The sequence below is a fragment of the Chlorocebus sabaeus genome, chromosome 20, assembly GCF_047675955.1.
Source record: "Chlorocebus sabaeus isolate Y175 chromosome 20, mChlSab1.0.hap1, whole genome shotgun sequence".
NCBI classification, from domain to species: domain Eukaryota; kingdom Metazoa; phylum Chordata; class Mammalia; order Primates; family Cercopithecidae; genus Chlorocebus; species Chlorocebus sabaeus.
The window spans coordinates 120,519,282-120,536,502 of NC_132923.1; the positions used below are offsets into that span (position 1 = coordinate 120,519,282).

At 50.0% G+C, this 17,221-nt stretch overlaps 1 protein-coding gene across 1 annotated transcript; it reads left to right on the plus strand.

The window, feature by feature from the left end:
* The first annotated feature begins 2,282 nt into the window (after positions 1–2,282).
* LOC140709290 (spermatogenesis-associated protein 21-like) lies at positions 2,283–9,879 on the plus strand. The gene is made up of 4 exons (XM_073007799.1): positions 2,283–2,566; positions 6,127–6,278; positions 8,987–9,194; positions 9,509–9,879. The coding sequence occupies exons 1-4, from the start codon at positions 2,438–2,440 to the stop codon at positions 9,635–9,637; spliced, it is 618 nt and encodes a 205-aa protein (XP_072863900.1). The 5' UTR covers positions 2,283–2,437; the 3' UTR covers positions 9,638–9,879.
* Positions 9,880–17,221: the final 7,342 nt, after the last annotated feature.

The following is a 17,221-nucleotide window of genomic DNA, read 5'->3' on the forward strand; positions in this document are numbered from 1 at the left end:
ATGATTAGGGGAACCCTAATGGGAAAGAGGCTGGGGAGGGGCAAGGAACTCCAAGGGAAGAGAGAAGTACTTGGCCACAGCCCTGACTTTTCTGCTCCAGGTGAGAGCCTGGTCCTTTGTGAGGCCAGAGCTGCACCGAGGGTGGGAGGTCACCCCACCAAACCAGCTGAGGTCTGGTTTGCATGGTAGGGGTGCAGCTCTAACTGCAGGAAGGACCTGGAGGACAGGAAGAGGAAGTGGGGACTTGGGTCAGCAGCTATTAAGTGTACCTCCTCTGTGTCCCTGGTAAACTGTGGGAACCGTCAGGACACCCAGTGTATCCCCCAAGGCCTGACGTCCCTAGCATGGGTACGTGTCATTAAATGGTTATTGATTGCACGAGGAAATGAATGAATGACTTAAGCTTCTTTGTAGACAAAATGACATGGTGAGATGGGCGGCCGTGGGAGTCAGACAGGCCTGGGTTTGAATCCAGTTCCTCTGCAGACTGGCCATGTGGTATTGGACAAGACATTGCTCGGAGCCTTAATTTCCCTATCTTTAAAACAGGGCTGAACCCACTGACCTCACAGGGGCTGTTAGAATACTGTTTACAAAGATTTCCAGCACATAGAAGATTCCTCAATGGATGCTGGCGGGCCTGCCATGATATAAAGTGGAAGAAGCACCATCAAGATCTTCAAGGTCATACGGTCTCACTATGGGAGGAAGGGGTGTGGGGTTAGGATTTACTCCTGGAAACTAGTTAACAGTAAAAGGGGATCCATGTACCCATAGAAATGGCGCTGATGTTGCCTCAAAGGAATTCAGTGGCTGGAGAGAGAGCTGAGATGGTTGGAAACTTGGAGAAGAGGGAGGAGCTTGAAGACTGGGTTGGGGGCTATTAGAAAGATAGAAAAAATGGGAGGTGGGCACAGAGGCTGGGATCTGTGGGACTAGGATTGCAGGAGCCTGTCTGGATTAAAACAGAAAATTTGTGTAGGGAGTGGTGGAACAGCTGAATATGAGGTTGGATGAAAGAGGTGGAGGAGAGACAGTAAGAAAGCCTTTAGAAATGGTCAGGTGTGGTGGCTCACCCCTGTAATCCCAACACTTTGGGAGGCTGAGGCGGGTGGATCACTTAAGGTCAGGAGTTCAAGACCAGTCTGGCCAACCTGGTGAAACCCCATCTCTACTAAAAATACAAAAATTAGCCGGGCATGGTGGCCGTCGCCTATCATCCCAGCTACTAGGGAGGCTGAGGCAGGAGAATTGCTTGAACCCGGTAGGCAGAGGTTGCAGTGAGCCAAGATCACACCACTGCACTCCAGCCTGGGCAACAGAGCAAGACTCTGTCTCAAAACAAACAAAAAACAAAACAAAACAAAACAACAACAACAAAAAAGAAGGCGGCGGCCAGGCGCGGTGGCTTACGCCTGTAATCCCAGCACTTTGGGAGGCCGAGGAGGGCGGATCATGAGGTCAGGACATCAAGACCATCCTGGCTAACATGGTGAAACCCCATCTCTACTAAAAATACAAAAAATTAGCCGGGCGTCTCGGCGGGCGCCTATAGTCCCAGCTACTCTGGAGGCTGAGGCAGGAGAATGGCGTGAACCCAGGAGGCGGAGGTTGCAGTGAGCCTAGATCGCGCCATTGCACTCCAGCCTGGGCCACTGAGCGAGACTCCGTCTCAAAAAAATAAAAAAGTAAAAAGAGAAGAAGAAGAAAAAAAGAAAAAGAAAAAGAAAGGATGTGTCCAGGGCAGGGTGTGGGTGCTTTGGTGAACTGCAGATTGCCACTGGAGACCTTGGGGCCCTGAGACAGATGGACAAATGTCCCCAGTTCCTGTTCCTTAGCTCCATTTAAGAACATGGAGTTTTCATCTATAGCAGGAGCAGCTGTGACATTCTTGGACTCTCTTTAAAAGGCACATTAGTATTTTAAAGGCTCTGAGAAGTTGTACAGGAAAGCGCCTGTATCATTTTGCTTATCACAGCACTTTCCAAAGGCATTAAGCCTTGGAACCCCATGGAGCATCTCAAGGGACCAGTATGCCAAAGAATACCCTTTAGGAAATGTCACAGACAGGGAAAGTGCCTGGGTTTTGGGATTCAACAGGCCATAGTTCAAATCCTCGTCTGCGACCTAACAGGTGTTGTATCTTGGGCAAGTCTTGTGCCTTCCAGAGCCCCTTTTCCTCAGGGTCATTGTGAGAACTAGGAAGAGCATGTGGGTAAATGGCATGTGGCTAGCTCTCTGGTTTTGAGGCATGCCTCTCCTTGAGAGGCCTGGCCCCGCCTCTTCCTGCCAGCCACGCTGTCTACATTACAGGCTCCACATGGGCTCCTGAAGCAGCGGTTAGGTGATGGGCTTGGTGGGAAGCTTGACTGGATTTCTCCTGTAGGAGCACAGTAGCTGATGCCCCTCACTTGGCACCTGTGTTGGCCCTGGCATCATGGACAATAGAAACACCCAGATGTACACAGAGGGTAGAATCAAGGTTCCAGGGACCCAGCCAAGCCCTGGCCTGAGGATCACCATAAAGCGGGCTGGTGTTGAGCCCACCATACCAGGAGTCAGCCAGGTAGGGACCTGCACCAAACGTTCTGATCCATTCACTCCTAGCTGGCACCTTTCCCTTCCCCTGCCCAGGCTTCCTCCCCAGCTGTTTTAATTTAGACTCTGTTAAAAATGGACACAAAACACAATTCAAACTGGATTAAGCAGAAAAGAGAATACATCAGTTTGGGTAACTGACAAATGCATTCATAGACTTCAGGTATGGCTAGATCAAGGTGCTAAATGAGTATCTCTTGGCTCTATGTTGCTCTGTGTTGGATTCATTCTCAGGCAAACTCTCCCTGCAAGATGGCAGGGATTGCCCTGGCCACTCCAGGATTACATCTTCCCATCTTACATACTCTGGTTTAGCATTCCAACAGGAAGTGAGCCTCTTTGCAATAGTTGAAGCAAGTCTCTAGCATCACTGTCATTGGCCCAGATTGTGGTCAGATGTTCATCCTTGAACCAGTCACCATGGCAGTGGGGAGTGGTCTGGATCTGTTGATACAATGGAGACAGAGGTGACAGGTGGCTCCACTGAGCCCCATGGGCTGAATAGAGAAGAGAAGTTTCCCAAAAACAATGCTGGCTTCTGTAACAGAAAGAGCTACAGGGTGAGCAAACCCAGAATTGCCTACTTGCTCTTCTAGGTGCCTTCCATGGCCTCCAAACTCCCATTGCAGCCTCCAGCCCAGCTTTATTCTCCTGACAGCTACTCAGGGCTTCCCTCCATGCCCCTCCACAGCACCCAGCCTGCATCCTAAGCTTCCATCACACTTCTCAGCCTCTTTCCATCAAATATGTTTCTTTGTTTGTTTGTTTGTTTTTGAGACAGGCTCTCACTCTCTCACCCAGGCTGGAGTGCAGTGGCGTGATCATGGCTCACTGCAGCTTTGAACTCCCAGGCTCAAGCAATCCTCCTGCCTCAGCCTCCTGGGTAGCTGGAACTATAGGCGTGGCATGTGCCACCACACCGAGTTAATTTTTTATTTTTTGTGGAGACAAGGCTTTATCATGTTGCCCAGGCCGGTCTTGAACTCATGGGCTCAAGTGATCTGCCTGCCTCAGCCTCCCAAAGTGTTGGGATTATAGGTGTAAGCCTCCGTGCCCAGCGTCTTTTTTTTTTTTTTTTTTTTTTTTTTGAGGCAAGAGTCTTGTTCTGTCTCCCAGGCTGGAGTGCAATGGTGTGATCACGGCTCACTACAACCTCTGCCTCCTGGGTTCAAGTGATTTCTATCTAATTTTTTTGTATTTTTAGAAGAGATGGGATTTCACCATGTTGGACAGGCTGGTCTTAAACTCCTGACCCCAAGTGATCCACCCACCTCGGCCTCCCAAAGTGCTAAGATTACAGGTGTGAGCCACTGCGCCCTGCCAGCCTCTTTTTGAATGTGCCAAGTAGCATGAACTGAAGAGCATAAAGAAGACCCTCCTCCCCATCCAGTTTCCTCAGGGCCAAAGATATCACCATTTAAAAAGTCAGCCAGTCGGGCGTGGTGGCTCATGCCTGTAATCCCAGCACTTTGGGAGGCCGAGGCGGGCGGATCACCTGAGGTCGGGAATTCAAGACCACCCTGACCAACATGGAGAAACTCGGTCTCTACTAAAAATACAAAATTAGCCTGGCATGGTGGCGCATGCCTGTAATCCAGCAACTCGGGAGACTGAGGCAGGAGAATCGCTTGAACCTGGGAGGTGGAGGTTGCAATGAGCAGAGATTGCATCATTGCACTCCAGCCTGGGCAACAAGAGTGAAACTCTGTCTCAAAAATAAATAAACAAACAAATAAAATAAAATAAAATAAAAAGTCAGTCAGGTGCCATGGCTCATGCCTGCAATCCCAACACTTTGGGAGACAGAGGAGGGTGGATTACTTGAGCCCAGGAGTTAAAGTCCAGCCTGGGCAACATAGTGACACCCCTTCTCAAAAAAAAAAAAAAAGCCAGGTGCAGTGCCTTACGCCTGTGATCCCAGCATTTAGGGAGGCAGAGGTGGGAGGATAGCTTGAGTCTGGGAGTCCGAGACCTGCCTGGGCAATACAGCGAGACCCCGTTCTCCACAAAAAGGAAAAGAAAAAAAACGACCAAAAAAAAAAGTCAACATGCCTTTGGGTATGTTCCCTGTAGCCTCTGTTATAAATCCTCGCTTCCCCTGGGGCAGGGAGAGGGCCTGGAGGGAGGAGGCTAGGACAGGAAGCTAGGAAGAGGAGGCTAGGAGAGAGGCTAGAGGTGAACATTCAGGGCTGCCTTCACCCACCCATTTATTTTTTCAACAAGCATCATCATGGGGTCCCAGTCCCACCACTTACTCAGCTGTATGACATTGGGCATGTCACTGCACCCCTTTGAGCCTCATTTGTTTTACGGTGAGGACTGACTGGGTTAAATCCCTAGAAGGCACCTAGCACAGGCCCTGCCTCATAGTAGGTGCCTGTTAGTATTAGCACACATCAGAATCTTGTATTATATCAAGGGCAATTAATTGAGTCCATTTGTTTGGAGTTTGCTGACTCTGGTGATGCTTGGAGCTGGGTCTCAATCACTGGGTCCAGGTCACCCAGTTGGAGAGTGACAGTCCATGATAGTGATCAAAACCCAGTTCAGGCCAGGCACGGTGGCTCATGCCTGTAAGCCCAGCACTTTGGGAGGCTGAGACGGGTGGATCGCTTGAGGTCAGAAGTTCGAGACCAGCCTGGCCTACCAAAAAAAAAAAAAAAAAAAAAATACAAAAATTAGTTGGGCATGGTGGCACACACCTCTAATCCCACCTACTCGGGAAGCTGAGGCACGAGAATCGCTTGAACCCAGCAGGTGAAGGTTGCAGTGAGCCGAGATCTCGCCATTGCACTCCAGCCTGGGCAGCAGAGTGAAACTCTCTCTCAAAAAATGAAATAGAAACTCAGTTCGAACTACAGCCTGCGTTTTGAAGGCCTGGGAATTGTTGAAGGCCTCTCTTGGACCTTGTGAGAGTCTTGGGGTCCCTCAGGATGCTCTTTCTTTTTTTTTTTTTTTTGAGACGGAGTCTCGCTCTGTCGCCCAGGCTGGAGTGCAGTGGCCGGATCTCAGCTCACTGCAAGCTCCGCCTCCCGGGTCCACGCCATTCTCCTGTCTCAGCCTCCCGAGTAGCTGGGACTACAGGCGCCCGCCATCTTGCCCGGCTATTTTTTTGTATATTTTAGTAGAGACGGGGTTTCGCCGGGTTAGCCAGGATGGTCTCGATCTCCTGACCTCGTGATCCACCTGTCTCGGCCTCCCAAAGTGCTGGGATTACAGGCTTGAGCCACCGCGCCCGGCCAGGATGCTCTTTTAAGCTGTCCTTAGGGCAATCCCCTTGTCTCGGGTACTAATCTGGACTCCAGTTCGTACCAGAGCCTTAAGTGCTGAGCAACAGCAACAGCAGGGCCAGCAACCATCTCTGCCTCTTGGCTCCTGCTCACCCCTCTCCAACAGCTTCCCCAGTCAGGCATGGGATCTCCCTGTCCTTGAGGCCAGGAGAGTGCCCAGGGAGGAGTGGGAGGGATCACTCCAGAATGGGTACTCAGTGCCAGCCCTCAAGCGAGTGCCATGGATATCTCTGTCCAGGTCATGTTTCCAGATGCTTCGGAAGTGGACAGCAGGAAGCAGCTCTCATCAGCTTCAGGAGGGCCAGAGAAGGGGCCCAGATACAGAGACACATTCAAGGAGGGGCCTTTAGAGCTCAGGACACAGGAGCAGAGGCCTCCAGCAAGACCAGGGTGAGCTGAGGGGCTTTCCAGAGAACAGGTCCAGGAGACAACGCCCTGTAGCCCACTTGCGAGGGAGAGAGAATGGAGAACTCCCAGGCCAAGGCAGCTCCACCTGCCACAGCACCTTGTCCTTCTCTTTCACTGCACCGGTTGCACTAAGGAGTTCGTGTTCACCTTTTGTCTGAACTTCCCCAACGAGACCACAAACATCTTTTATGTGTCTTGCTTGAGGAGCATCATGTACCTGGTTCAGCCTCAAAGCCTTCATGCCTAGTGCTATGCCTGACACATAGTAAATGTTCTATAAATATTGATTCACTAAGGCCGGGCGCAGTGGCTCACGCCTGTAATCCCAGCACTTTGGGAGGCTGAGGTGGGCGGATCACGAAGTCAGGAGATCGAGACCATCCTGGCGAACACAGTGAAACTCCATCTCTACTGAAAATACAAAAAATTAGCCAGGTGTGGTGGTGGGCGCCTGTAGTCCCAGCTACCCTACTTGGGAGGCTGAGGCAGGAGAATGGAGTGAACCCAGGAGGCGGAGCTTGCAGTGGGCTGAGATCGCGCCACTGTACTCCAGCCTGGGTGACAGAGAGAGACTGTCTTAGGAAAAAAAAATATATATATATAGATTCACTGAATTAATAGAATAATGAACAAAAAAAGGTTTGGAGACACAGGAACACATAAAGATATACATGTAATTGTTTTCTAAATTTTGTATATATTTTTAAACTTTTCTACAGCAAGAATATATTCAAAAAGAGAAAATCAAGAGCAAGCCAAAGAAGGCAACGTGAAAGGCTTGGGTAATAGAAATAATAAAGGCTAGCTGGCTTAGTTGGATTTGACTATAACCAGAAGCTCCTAAATAGCCTCCTGTACAAGAAAAGTTAGGAGAGAGAACTCAAGCCGGGTCCGAGGCCCACTGAGACAACTACTGCATACCATGCTGGTGGAAACAGAAACCATTTAGGCATACCTGTTTCATCAACGTGGCAATTTGTTTAAACTGTCTTGAAACTACCTTTATTCTCACCCATTTCTGGAAATAGGCCACGAGGAAATAATTGGTGATTCAGGCAGTTTTATGCACAAAGATTTTCACTGTCACATTATCTTAAATACTAATAAATTGGGCCTGGTGCGGTGGCTCACGCCTGTAATCCCAACACTTTGGGAGGCCGAAGTGAGAGGATCACCTGAGGTCAGGAGTTCAAGAGAAGACTGACCAACATGATGAAACCCTGCCTCTACTAAAACTACAAAAAAAAAAAATAATAAATACTAAAAAATTGGAAACCCCTGAAGTGCCCACACAATAGGGAAATGGTTAATGATGGTTATCTATAAAATATGGAATTTTATACATTTAATGAACGTAAAAAAAACATATAAAGCATGTTTCTGAAGGATTTTTGGCATGGGAAAAATGTAGGCTATGATGTTAATTGAAAACAGTAGATTAGGCCAGCCACAGTGGCTCACACCTGTAATCCCAGCACTTTGGGAGGTCAAAGCGGGAGGATGACCTGAGGTTAGGGATTTGAAACCAGCCTGGCCAACATGGCAAAACCCCGTCTCTACTGAAAATATAAAATTAGCCGGGCTTGGTGGCACATGCTTGTAATCCCAGCTACTTGGGAGGCTAAGGCAGGAGAATCACTTGAACCCAGGAGGCGGAGGTTGCAGTGAGCCAAGATCACACCACTGCACTCCAGCCTGGGCAACAAGAGTGATATTCCATCTCAAAGAAAAAACAACAACAAAAAATACATATATGTGTGTGTGTATATATGTGTGTGTGTGTATATATACATATATGTATATATATGTGTGTATATACATATATGTGTGTATGTGTGTGTATACATGTATGTGTATATATATGTATGCAATGGCCAGGCACCATGGTTCACGCCTGTAATCTCAACACTTTGGGAGGTTGAAGTGGGAGGATTACTTAAGCCCAGGAGTTCAAGACCAGCCTGGACAACATTGTGAAACCCCATCTCTACAAAAAATACGGTAAGATTAACCAGGCATGGTGGCATATGCCTGTAGTCTCAGCTACTTGGGAGGCTAAGGCAAGAGGATTGCTTGAGCCCAGGAGATGGAGGTTGTAGTGAGCTGAGATAGTGCCACTGCACTCCAACCTGGGTGACAGAGCAAGACTCTGTCTCAAAAAATATAAGTATACATATGCATAGGAAGAAGCTTGGAGGAAATACTCCAGAATACTAAAGTGAGATGGGATAAACACAGCTTCAAATTTTGAACAGTTATCTTTAGCTTTATGACCTTAGGCTCAAATCTCTTGTTTTCTCTGCATCCCAGTTCTGATTTTTGTTTCATTTTTTTCTGAAAAATAGTTTAAAAAATACCATAAACCTTAAATTCTAGGCTGGACGCAATGGTGCACACCTCTAATCCCGGCACTTCGGGAGGCCGAAGTGGGAAGATTGCTTGAGCCCAGGAGTTCAAGACCAGCCTGGGCAACACAGTGAGACCTTGTCTCTACAAATAATTTTGAAAGTTTAAATTTTAACTCCCCAAAACATTGACATGAAAGTATCTATGATTTGGGGAATTCCTGTGAGTCCTCCATTTGTCCCTCCAGGCATTAGGTATGCACCTATGGTATGCCTAGCCCTATAAGAACATAGAACAGTGCCCCAGTCTGGAAGCTGAAGTGTCACTTTGTCTATTTTCCCCAGGAAGAAGCAGTCCTCTTGGGTCCCCCAGGAAGGGTCCCAGGAGCTGCAAGCAGGCCAGGATCAGAGTGAGCTGGGGTTGCTGCCTTCCTGGGTTCCTGAAGGACCTGAAGGGCTGCAGCAGCTGGGCTCCGGAAAGGAGACTGAGGGCCAGCAGAGGAGGCAACAGAACCGGGGAACCAGGGAGGATGAGCCTCCTGAGAGCTGCCAGGTACCCTCCTAGGAGATCTGGGAAGAAGGGTATGGAATGACCTACCACAGAGGAGGTAAAAGAGCCCCCTCCCACCATGCCTTCCATTCTGGTGCATGTACCTGTAGTCCCAGCTACTTGGGAGGCTGAGGCAGGGGGATCCCTTGAGCCCAGAAGGTCAAGGCTGCAATGAGCTGTGTTCAGACCACTGCACTCCAGCCTGGGTTACAGAGTGTTTGCTCCCCTCTGTGCCCTGAAGATGTCAAGCACTCAGTCTGTGGGTCACTGGACTATTCCCCCAACCTACATCACAAGCATTTAAGTCTTGTTTCCAGGCCGGGCGTGGTGGCTCACGCCTGTTAATCCCAGCACTTTGGGAGGCCAAGGTGGGTGGATCACGAGGTCAGGAGATCGAGACCATCCTGGCTAACATGGTGAAACCCCATCTTTACCAAAAATATTAAAAAAAAAGACCAGGCGCGGTAGCTCATGCCTATAATCCCAGCACTTTGGGAGGCCGAGACGGGCGGATCACAAGGTCAGGAGATCGAGATCATCTTGGCTAACACAGTGAAACCCCGTCTCCTACTAAAAATACAAAAAAATTGGCCAGGCATGGTGGAGGGCACCTGTAGTCCCAGCTACTCGGGAGGCTGAGGCAGGAGAATGGCGTGAACCCGGGAGGAGGAGCTTGCAGAGAGCTGAGATTGTGCCACTGCACTCCAGCCTGAGCAACAGAGCGAGACTCCGTCTCAAAAAAAAAAAAAATTAGCCGGGCGTGGTGGCGGGCACCTGTAGTCCCAGTTACTCAGGAGGCTGAGGCAGGAGAATGGCGTGAACCTGGGAGGCGGAGCTTGCAGTGAGACGAGATCACGCCACTGCACTCCAGCCTGGGCAACTGAGCAAGACTCCATCTCAAAAAAAATAAATAAATAAAAATAAAAATTAGCCGGGCATGGTGGCAGGCGCATGTAATCTCAGCTACTCGGGAGGCTGAGGCAGGAGAATCACTTGAACCCGGGAGGCAGAGGTTGCAGTGAGCCAAGATCGCGCCATTGCACTCCAGCCTGAAGGACAGAGCAAGACTCTGTCTCAAAAAAAAAAAAAGAGACAGAGAAAAAGAGATGCACGTATTGTGTGTATCAACATGTTGTTCTTTTGGTTGCTCAGTAATATTTCCATTCTATGGATATACCACAATATACCACATTTCTTTTCTTTGTTTTCTTTTCTTTCTTTTTTTTTTGGACATAGAGTCTCACCCTGTTGCCCAGGCTGGAATGCAGTGGTGTGATCTTGACTTACTGCAACCTCTGCCTCAGGTGGGAGGTTGAGGTGGGAGGTTCAGGTGATCCTCCCACCTCAGTCTCCTGAGTGGCTGGGATTACAGGCACACACTACTACGCCCAGCTAATTTTTGTATTTTTAGTAGAGACAGGGTTTCACCATGCTGGCCAGGCTGATCCCGAACTCCTAACCTCATGTGATCCACCCACTTAGGCCTTTATTTATTTATTTTTTTAAGAGACAGAGTCTCACTCTGTCTCCCAGGCTGGAGTGCAGTGGTGTGATCATGGCTTATTGCAACCTCCGCCTCCTGGGTTCAAGTGTTTCTCATGCCTCAGCCTCCCAAGTAGCTGGGATTACAGGCATGAGCCACCATGCCTAGCTAATTTTGTATTTTTAGTAGAGACGGAATTTCGCCATATTGGCCAGGCTGGTCATGAATTCCTGACTTCAAGTGATCCACCTGCCCCTCGGCCTCCCAAAATTCTGAGATTGCAGGTGTGTACCACCATGCCTGGCCAAAACCCCTCTTTTTAAGGAGCCTCGTGAAGGATTCTTGTTCTTTGAAACATCCCTTGGAAAATCCCATTTAAGGCTGGGTGTGGTGGCTCATGCCTGTAATCCCAGCACTTCAGGAGGCTGAGGCAGGAGGAATGCTTGAGCCCAGGAGTTCAAGACCAGCCTGAGCAACATAGTGAGACCTCATCTCTACCAAACATTTAAAAATATCAGCCAGGCATGGTGACAGGTATCTGTAGTCCCAGCTACTTGGGAGGCTGAAGCAGGGGGATCCCTTGAGCCTAGGAGGTTAAGGCTGCAATGAGCTGTGTTCATGCCACTGTACTCTAGCCTGGGTGACAGAGTGAGACTTGTCTCAAAAAAGAGAAAAAAATAAAACACACACACACACACACACACAAGAAAATCCTATTTAAAGGGGATCTTCTCAATTTTCCATGCTCTCATTCCACTCCCACAGGGAAGTGTGGTTCTTTGGGTAGGCCACGCCTTCTCTGGGCTTCAATTTCTTCACCCCTCAAAATGTAGGAGTACCTGTGCTGCCTTCTAGGGGCACTGGGAGAATTAAGTAAGATGATGCCTGAAGTGCTGGGATCCTAGTAAGTGTGTCATTACTGGTCTCCAGTTCACCTGGAGCTTTGAGGTTCACCTGGGAACCAGGATGGAGCTCCCCAGCCTTAGTGTCCTTGTCCTTGGCAGGGCCCCGGATATCAATCCACCCTCGGTCACCAGGCAGACATGGTGCAGCCAGCACAGCCTTGCTGCCCCTTGGCCGGCCGTGGCCAGCCACTGGGAGACAAGCGCCCCAAGGAGGCAGATGTCCCACACATCAGGCCACAGGAGGCTCCGCCAGAGCCCAGCCCAGGGGGACATGGGGACAGCTCTCAGGAAGCAATGCCCCCAACGTCCACGGTGGCTCCAGAGGAAAAGACAGCCAGCTCCTTCCTGCCATCCACGCCCGGACCTACAAAAACAAAAGGAGGGTAAGTCACCCTCCAGTGCCATCCCCTGCCCCCAACAAGGATGCCCTTCTGCTGAGTTTCAGGTGAGGTGAATTCTAGTCCAGACTGCTCCTGACCCGGTAGAGGACCTTGGGCAAGTCATGCTCCCCTGGGTCTCAATTTCCCCACCTGTGTAATGGCTGGAATACCAGGATGCTTGGTTCTGTGAGCCTGTGTACATGAGGATGTGGGGAAATAAGGAGCCCCCTGAGATGAGAAGGCCAAGGGGATGAGGCTGGGGTGGAACTGAGTGTCCTCGGGGCTGAGAGGGGAGGGCAGGGGGGCAAACCTTCAGCTGAGCCCTTCCCCCACCTGCGGGTTTCTCCTCTATTCAGGGGTGAGGCTGTGGAGACCCAGCCAGCAGCGGGGCCTCTTCCTCCACCAGTAAGTAGGGCCATAATGGGGATGGGAACGGGCTGTGTAGGGGAAGGGTAGGGGGGATCAGGAGGAGGAAGAGGGCAGAGGCAGATATGGCACATCAAACCCCTATTTGGAGTCAAACTGAGGAAGGTGTGTGTGGCTGTGTGTGAAAGTGTACATGGATGTGCACACGTGTGTGTGTGTGCCTGTGTCTGCCTGTGTGTGTATTCTGAGTGGGCATCAAGAATGCTCTTACACTCTGGAGCCCTTGGGTTCATCCCAGGTGGTGGCTTCTTCCACATCAGCATGGATTTCTTCCACCCATTTGCCCTCAGCCACAGCCACACAATCCAAAGTGTCCCTGAACATCTGGGAGGCTTCCCCAACCTCTCCCAGACACCCTCCCCTCCCCCACCTCTGCCACTTCCTAGTTCTTTGACCTGACCGGGCAACCTGCAAATACACAGTCACTAGCATGCCCTGCCAGCACCTGCCCTGTCTCATCCTGCTGCGTTCATTGGCAAACCCCCCTCCCGGTTAAACCCACCCAGCCTTGTACCCATGTTGAGCAGCTCAACGCAGCTGGAGAACATCCTGTCTTGTTGATGGGTTTCACTTTCAAGCAGTAACCACTCATGTCGGATGCTGCCGGCAAGTCTCACTTTTCCATGGCCACATCACCCTCCCCTCTGCTCCAGGTTATCATTTCACAACAGCATCCCCCAGGCCCCTCATCTCACCCGTGTGTCACTGACAAACAGAAGCATCGGATGAGAAGAAGCATTCCCAAACCCACCACACTCCCTGCCTTGATTTGGCTGCAATGGGAGCTGTGAAGATGGGCCCCAGGTCCCATGGCTGTCTCCCCATTTATTCATTAGCTCTGGTCCCCTCCCCCCACCACATGATCCCTCTCTGCATTACTACAGGATGATTCCATCAGCATACAAACATGGTTTAGCCTCCACAATATCAAAAGCTGCCTTTCTTTATTTTTTTTTCCTTTTTTTTTTTTTTTTTTGAGACAGAATCTCTGTTGCCCAGGCTGGAGTGCAGTGGTGTGATCACGGCTCACTGCAACCTCCACCTCCCGGGTTCAAGCTAGTCTCAGCCTCCCGAGTAGCTGGGACTACAGGCGTGCACCACCATGCCCGACATCAAAAGCCATCTTTCTTTGCTCCCCTTTGCAGCACCGTCCCTCAATAATTGTCCCCCTCCTCCGCTTGTCTTTTCTCAACACGTCCCCATATGAGAGCTTTTATCGGGGTCTCCATAATCTCCATCTGGCTTATCAAATGGAAAAGCTCTGTCCTTACAGAGCCCACCTCGAAACAGCAGAAGACACAGAGGCTCCCTCTCTTCTTCTCAATGCTGCCTTCTGCAGGCTCTGTGACAGTCCCACCTTGGTTCTCCTCCCATGTCACTAGCAACTCCTTCCCAGTCTCCCTCCCTAGTTCCTCCTCATCTTCTCCACCCTCGGGGCTCCACGCTCTGGTCTCCTATCTCCATTCTCTGCCTGGATGATCTCATTCGGTCCCTCTGATGATTCCCAAATCCACATCTTCAGGCGAGACTTTGCCTTTTTTTTTTTTAATTGACACAGGCTAGAGTGTCAGTGTTGCCCAGGCTGGAGTGCAGTGGTGCAGTCTCAGCTCACTGCAACCTCTGTCTCTGAGATTCAAGCGATTCTCTTGCCTCAGCCTCCCGAGTAGGTGGGATTACAGGCACGCACCACCTCACCTGGCTAATTTTTGTATTTTTAGTAGAGACGGGGTTTCACCATTTTAGCCAGGCTGCTCTCGAATTCCTTACTTCAGGTGATCCGCCCGCCTCGGCCTCCCAAAGTGCTCGGATTACAGGCATGAACCACCGCACCCAGCCATAGACCTTGCCTTTAAATTCCATATTCATATATACAATGGTCTACTTGAATTCCCTCTGGCTGGCTAATTCACTTCTCAAACATGACCACAGCAGTCTTCTTCAGTCCAGCAAATGACACTGCCTTTCTCACCCAAGAGGTTCATGCAACTCAGCTCAAAATCACCTGATTCCTCCTTTTCCCTCGATAATCCTTTCACGTGTGTCAACAAGCCCTGTTTAATGCTACCTACAAAATAAATCCTGAATCCGTCCCTTCCTTCCACCCCCTCTTTCATTACCCTAGTCCAAGCCTCATCTTCTTAGAATAAGATCCAAAATCTTCACCAAGATCCATAAAGCCCTATGTCTAGCCACTCTGGTCTGACCTCCAGCCTTTGAATATGTTAAGCCTAGTCTCACCTCAGGGCCTTTGAGTGTGCCTGTGCCTGAACTCCTCCCCATAGATAGTCTAATGGCTAACTCTTTTGAGTCATTCGCTTTTCAATTTCGACATCAGTTTTTCCACAAGGCCTTCCCTGGCCAGCCGATCTCAAGGAACCTGTAAGCCACACTCTGCTTATCACATTGCCCTGTTTTATTGTCTTTGTAGTACTTTCTCCCTCTGACATGATCTTTAAGTTGTCAACCTATTCATCATCTAGAACGCAAGCTCCCTGAGGGCAGCCTCGCTAGTTGACTTACCCTCTGTGCTTTGTGCCTCAAACAATGCCCAGCACGTGGTAGGTACTCAACAGGAATATGTTGAATAAATGAATGGATGGGAATAAGACAAGGTACTTCTCTGAACTGGTGAGAAGTCAGATGAGAAATAGGAACTAGGCTGGATGCGGTGGCTTACGCCTATAATTCCAGCACTTTGGGAGGCCAAGGCAGGTGGGTCACCTGAGGTCAGGGGTTCAGGACGTGCCTGGCCAAAATACAAAAATTAGTCAGGCATGGTGGCGTGTGCCTGTAGTCCCAGCTACTCAGGAGGCTGAGGCAGGAGAATCGCTTGAACCTGTGAGGCAGAGGATGCAGTGAGCCAAGATCGAACCACTGCACTCCATCCTGAGCAACAGAGCATGACTCTGTCTTGGGGGAAAAAAAAAAAAAAAAACAGAGAGAGAGAGAGAGAGAGAAATAAGAACTATTCCTTGCCTGTGCGTTTCCACCGTTTCCCCCATCCCTACCCCATGCACAGAGTGCGCTGGATACTGTGGAGGAGAAGAGGAGAGGGCACAATTTGGCTCCGCAAGTACATACTGAGTCTCTGTGGCATACCAGGCCCAGTGCTTGGCGGGAAAAGACAATGAAAGCCGGGGAGGGCCCCTGCTCCCTGCTCCGGAGGATGCAGCTGAGCTGGTGGCACCACAAGAGATGAGAGTCCTGGACAGGAAGTCCTGCAGGCACTCAGAGGAGCCCTGGGACCATTGGGTAGCTTTCTGGAGAGGGAGGACGGATATTAGACTATACAGAGGGAACAGAATACGAACAGAGCCAGGGAGTAGAAAGGGGAGTAGCCAGGGATGGGTGCAGTGGCTCACGCCTGTAATCCGAGCACTTTGGGAGGCCAAGGCGGGTGGATCCCTGAGGTTAGAGTTCGAGACCAGCTTGGCCAGCATGGGGAAATCCCGTCTCTACTAAAAATACAAAAAAATTAGCCAGGCATGGTGGCAGGCACCTATAATCCCAGCTATTCAGGGGGCCGAGGCAGGAAAATCACTTGAACCCGGGAGGCAGAGGCTGCAGTGAGCTGAGATTGTGCCATCGCACCCTAGCCTAGGGGACAAGAGTGAGACTTTGTATCAAAAAAAAAAAAAAAAAAAAAACCCACAAAAAATTAGCTGGGCATGGTGGCAGGTGCCTGTAGTCCCAGTTACTCAGGGGGCCAAGGCAGGAGAATCACTTGAACCCCGGAAGCAGAGGCTGCAGTGAGCTGAGATCGTGCCATTGCACTCCAGCCTAGGCAGCGAATGAAACTCCATCTCAAAAAAAAAAAAAGGAAAGGAAAGGAAGGGCAGCCAGGCAGCAGCAGACCCATCACAAGGAAAGTTACAGAGATATGAAAGAAGGTGAATGAAGACTGACAATGGAGAGGGCCATCATCTGGGCCTCATGGGACAAGCATATTGGATACGATGATCAGAGCGGCTGAAAAGCTAGGCTGGCTGTGATATGAAGCATCCAGTATGTGAGGCAGGCTCACCACATACTGGTTACCAACTTGTCTGAGTCCAGTGAGGCAGAATATCCATACATACATGTTATATAAAATGGGTTTATTACTAAAGATGGGCAGCAAAGGACAACAGAAGCATAGGATCCACTGTCAGCTTGGCCCCCAAGGCTCAGGAAAGCTGTCTGGGGCAGAGGGAGTCTTGTCTACATGTGCCCCACTTGCTGAGGGACCCCAGAAAGCAGCTCACCCTGGGTTGTATACTTCAAGATGACATGCTTTGCTGGGCTAAAGCCTTGAAGGCTGTCCTATTTCTGGGGCTCAGGGGAGTGGAACAGATAGATCCTGGGGGTGTTGCAGCCAGTCCCTCCCTATCTTAGGATATTGCATTCCCAGCATATTCTTTAACTATATAATCTTCAGAACTATATAATTCTTTAACTATATAATCGTTTTTAACAAGTGAAAAACGAGAGAGAACTAGGTGGGTCTAAGGCCCACCTGCACCCGGAGACCCGTCCTGCACAATCCTAGAGTGGAGCATTTGGCCTTAGCACTCTAATGTCCCTCTTAACACCTTGCACAAAGCTGGAAGAATAAATACTAGATTAGAGCTCCCTGAGGCTGGGGACTAGGCACCCCTGTATCCACGTGACTGCACGTGTGGCACAGGTGGATGAAGGGATGGGCGTGACGGTCCCAGGGAGCCCCCGCAGGCTCAGGGGTAGCAGGGCAGTGACACAAGAGCTGCACAGAGGTCAACCCAGTAGTCTGTGCAGGACACGTAGTGCCAGGTCGAAGGGGCTCAGAGAAGGCAGAAGGAGGAATCCAGGTGTGTAAGG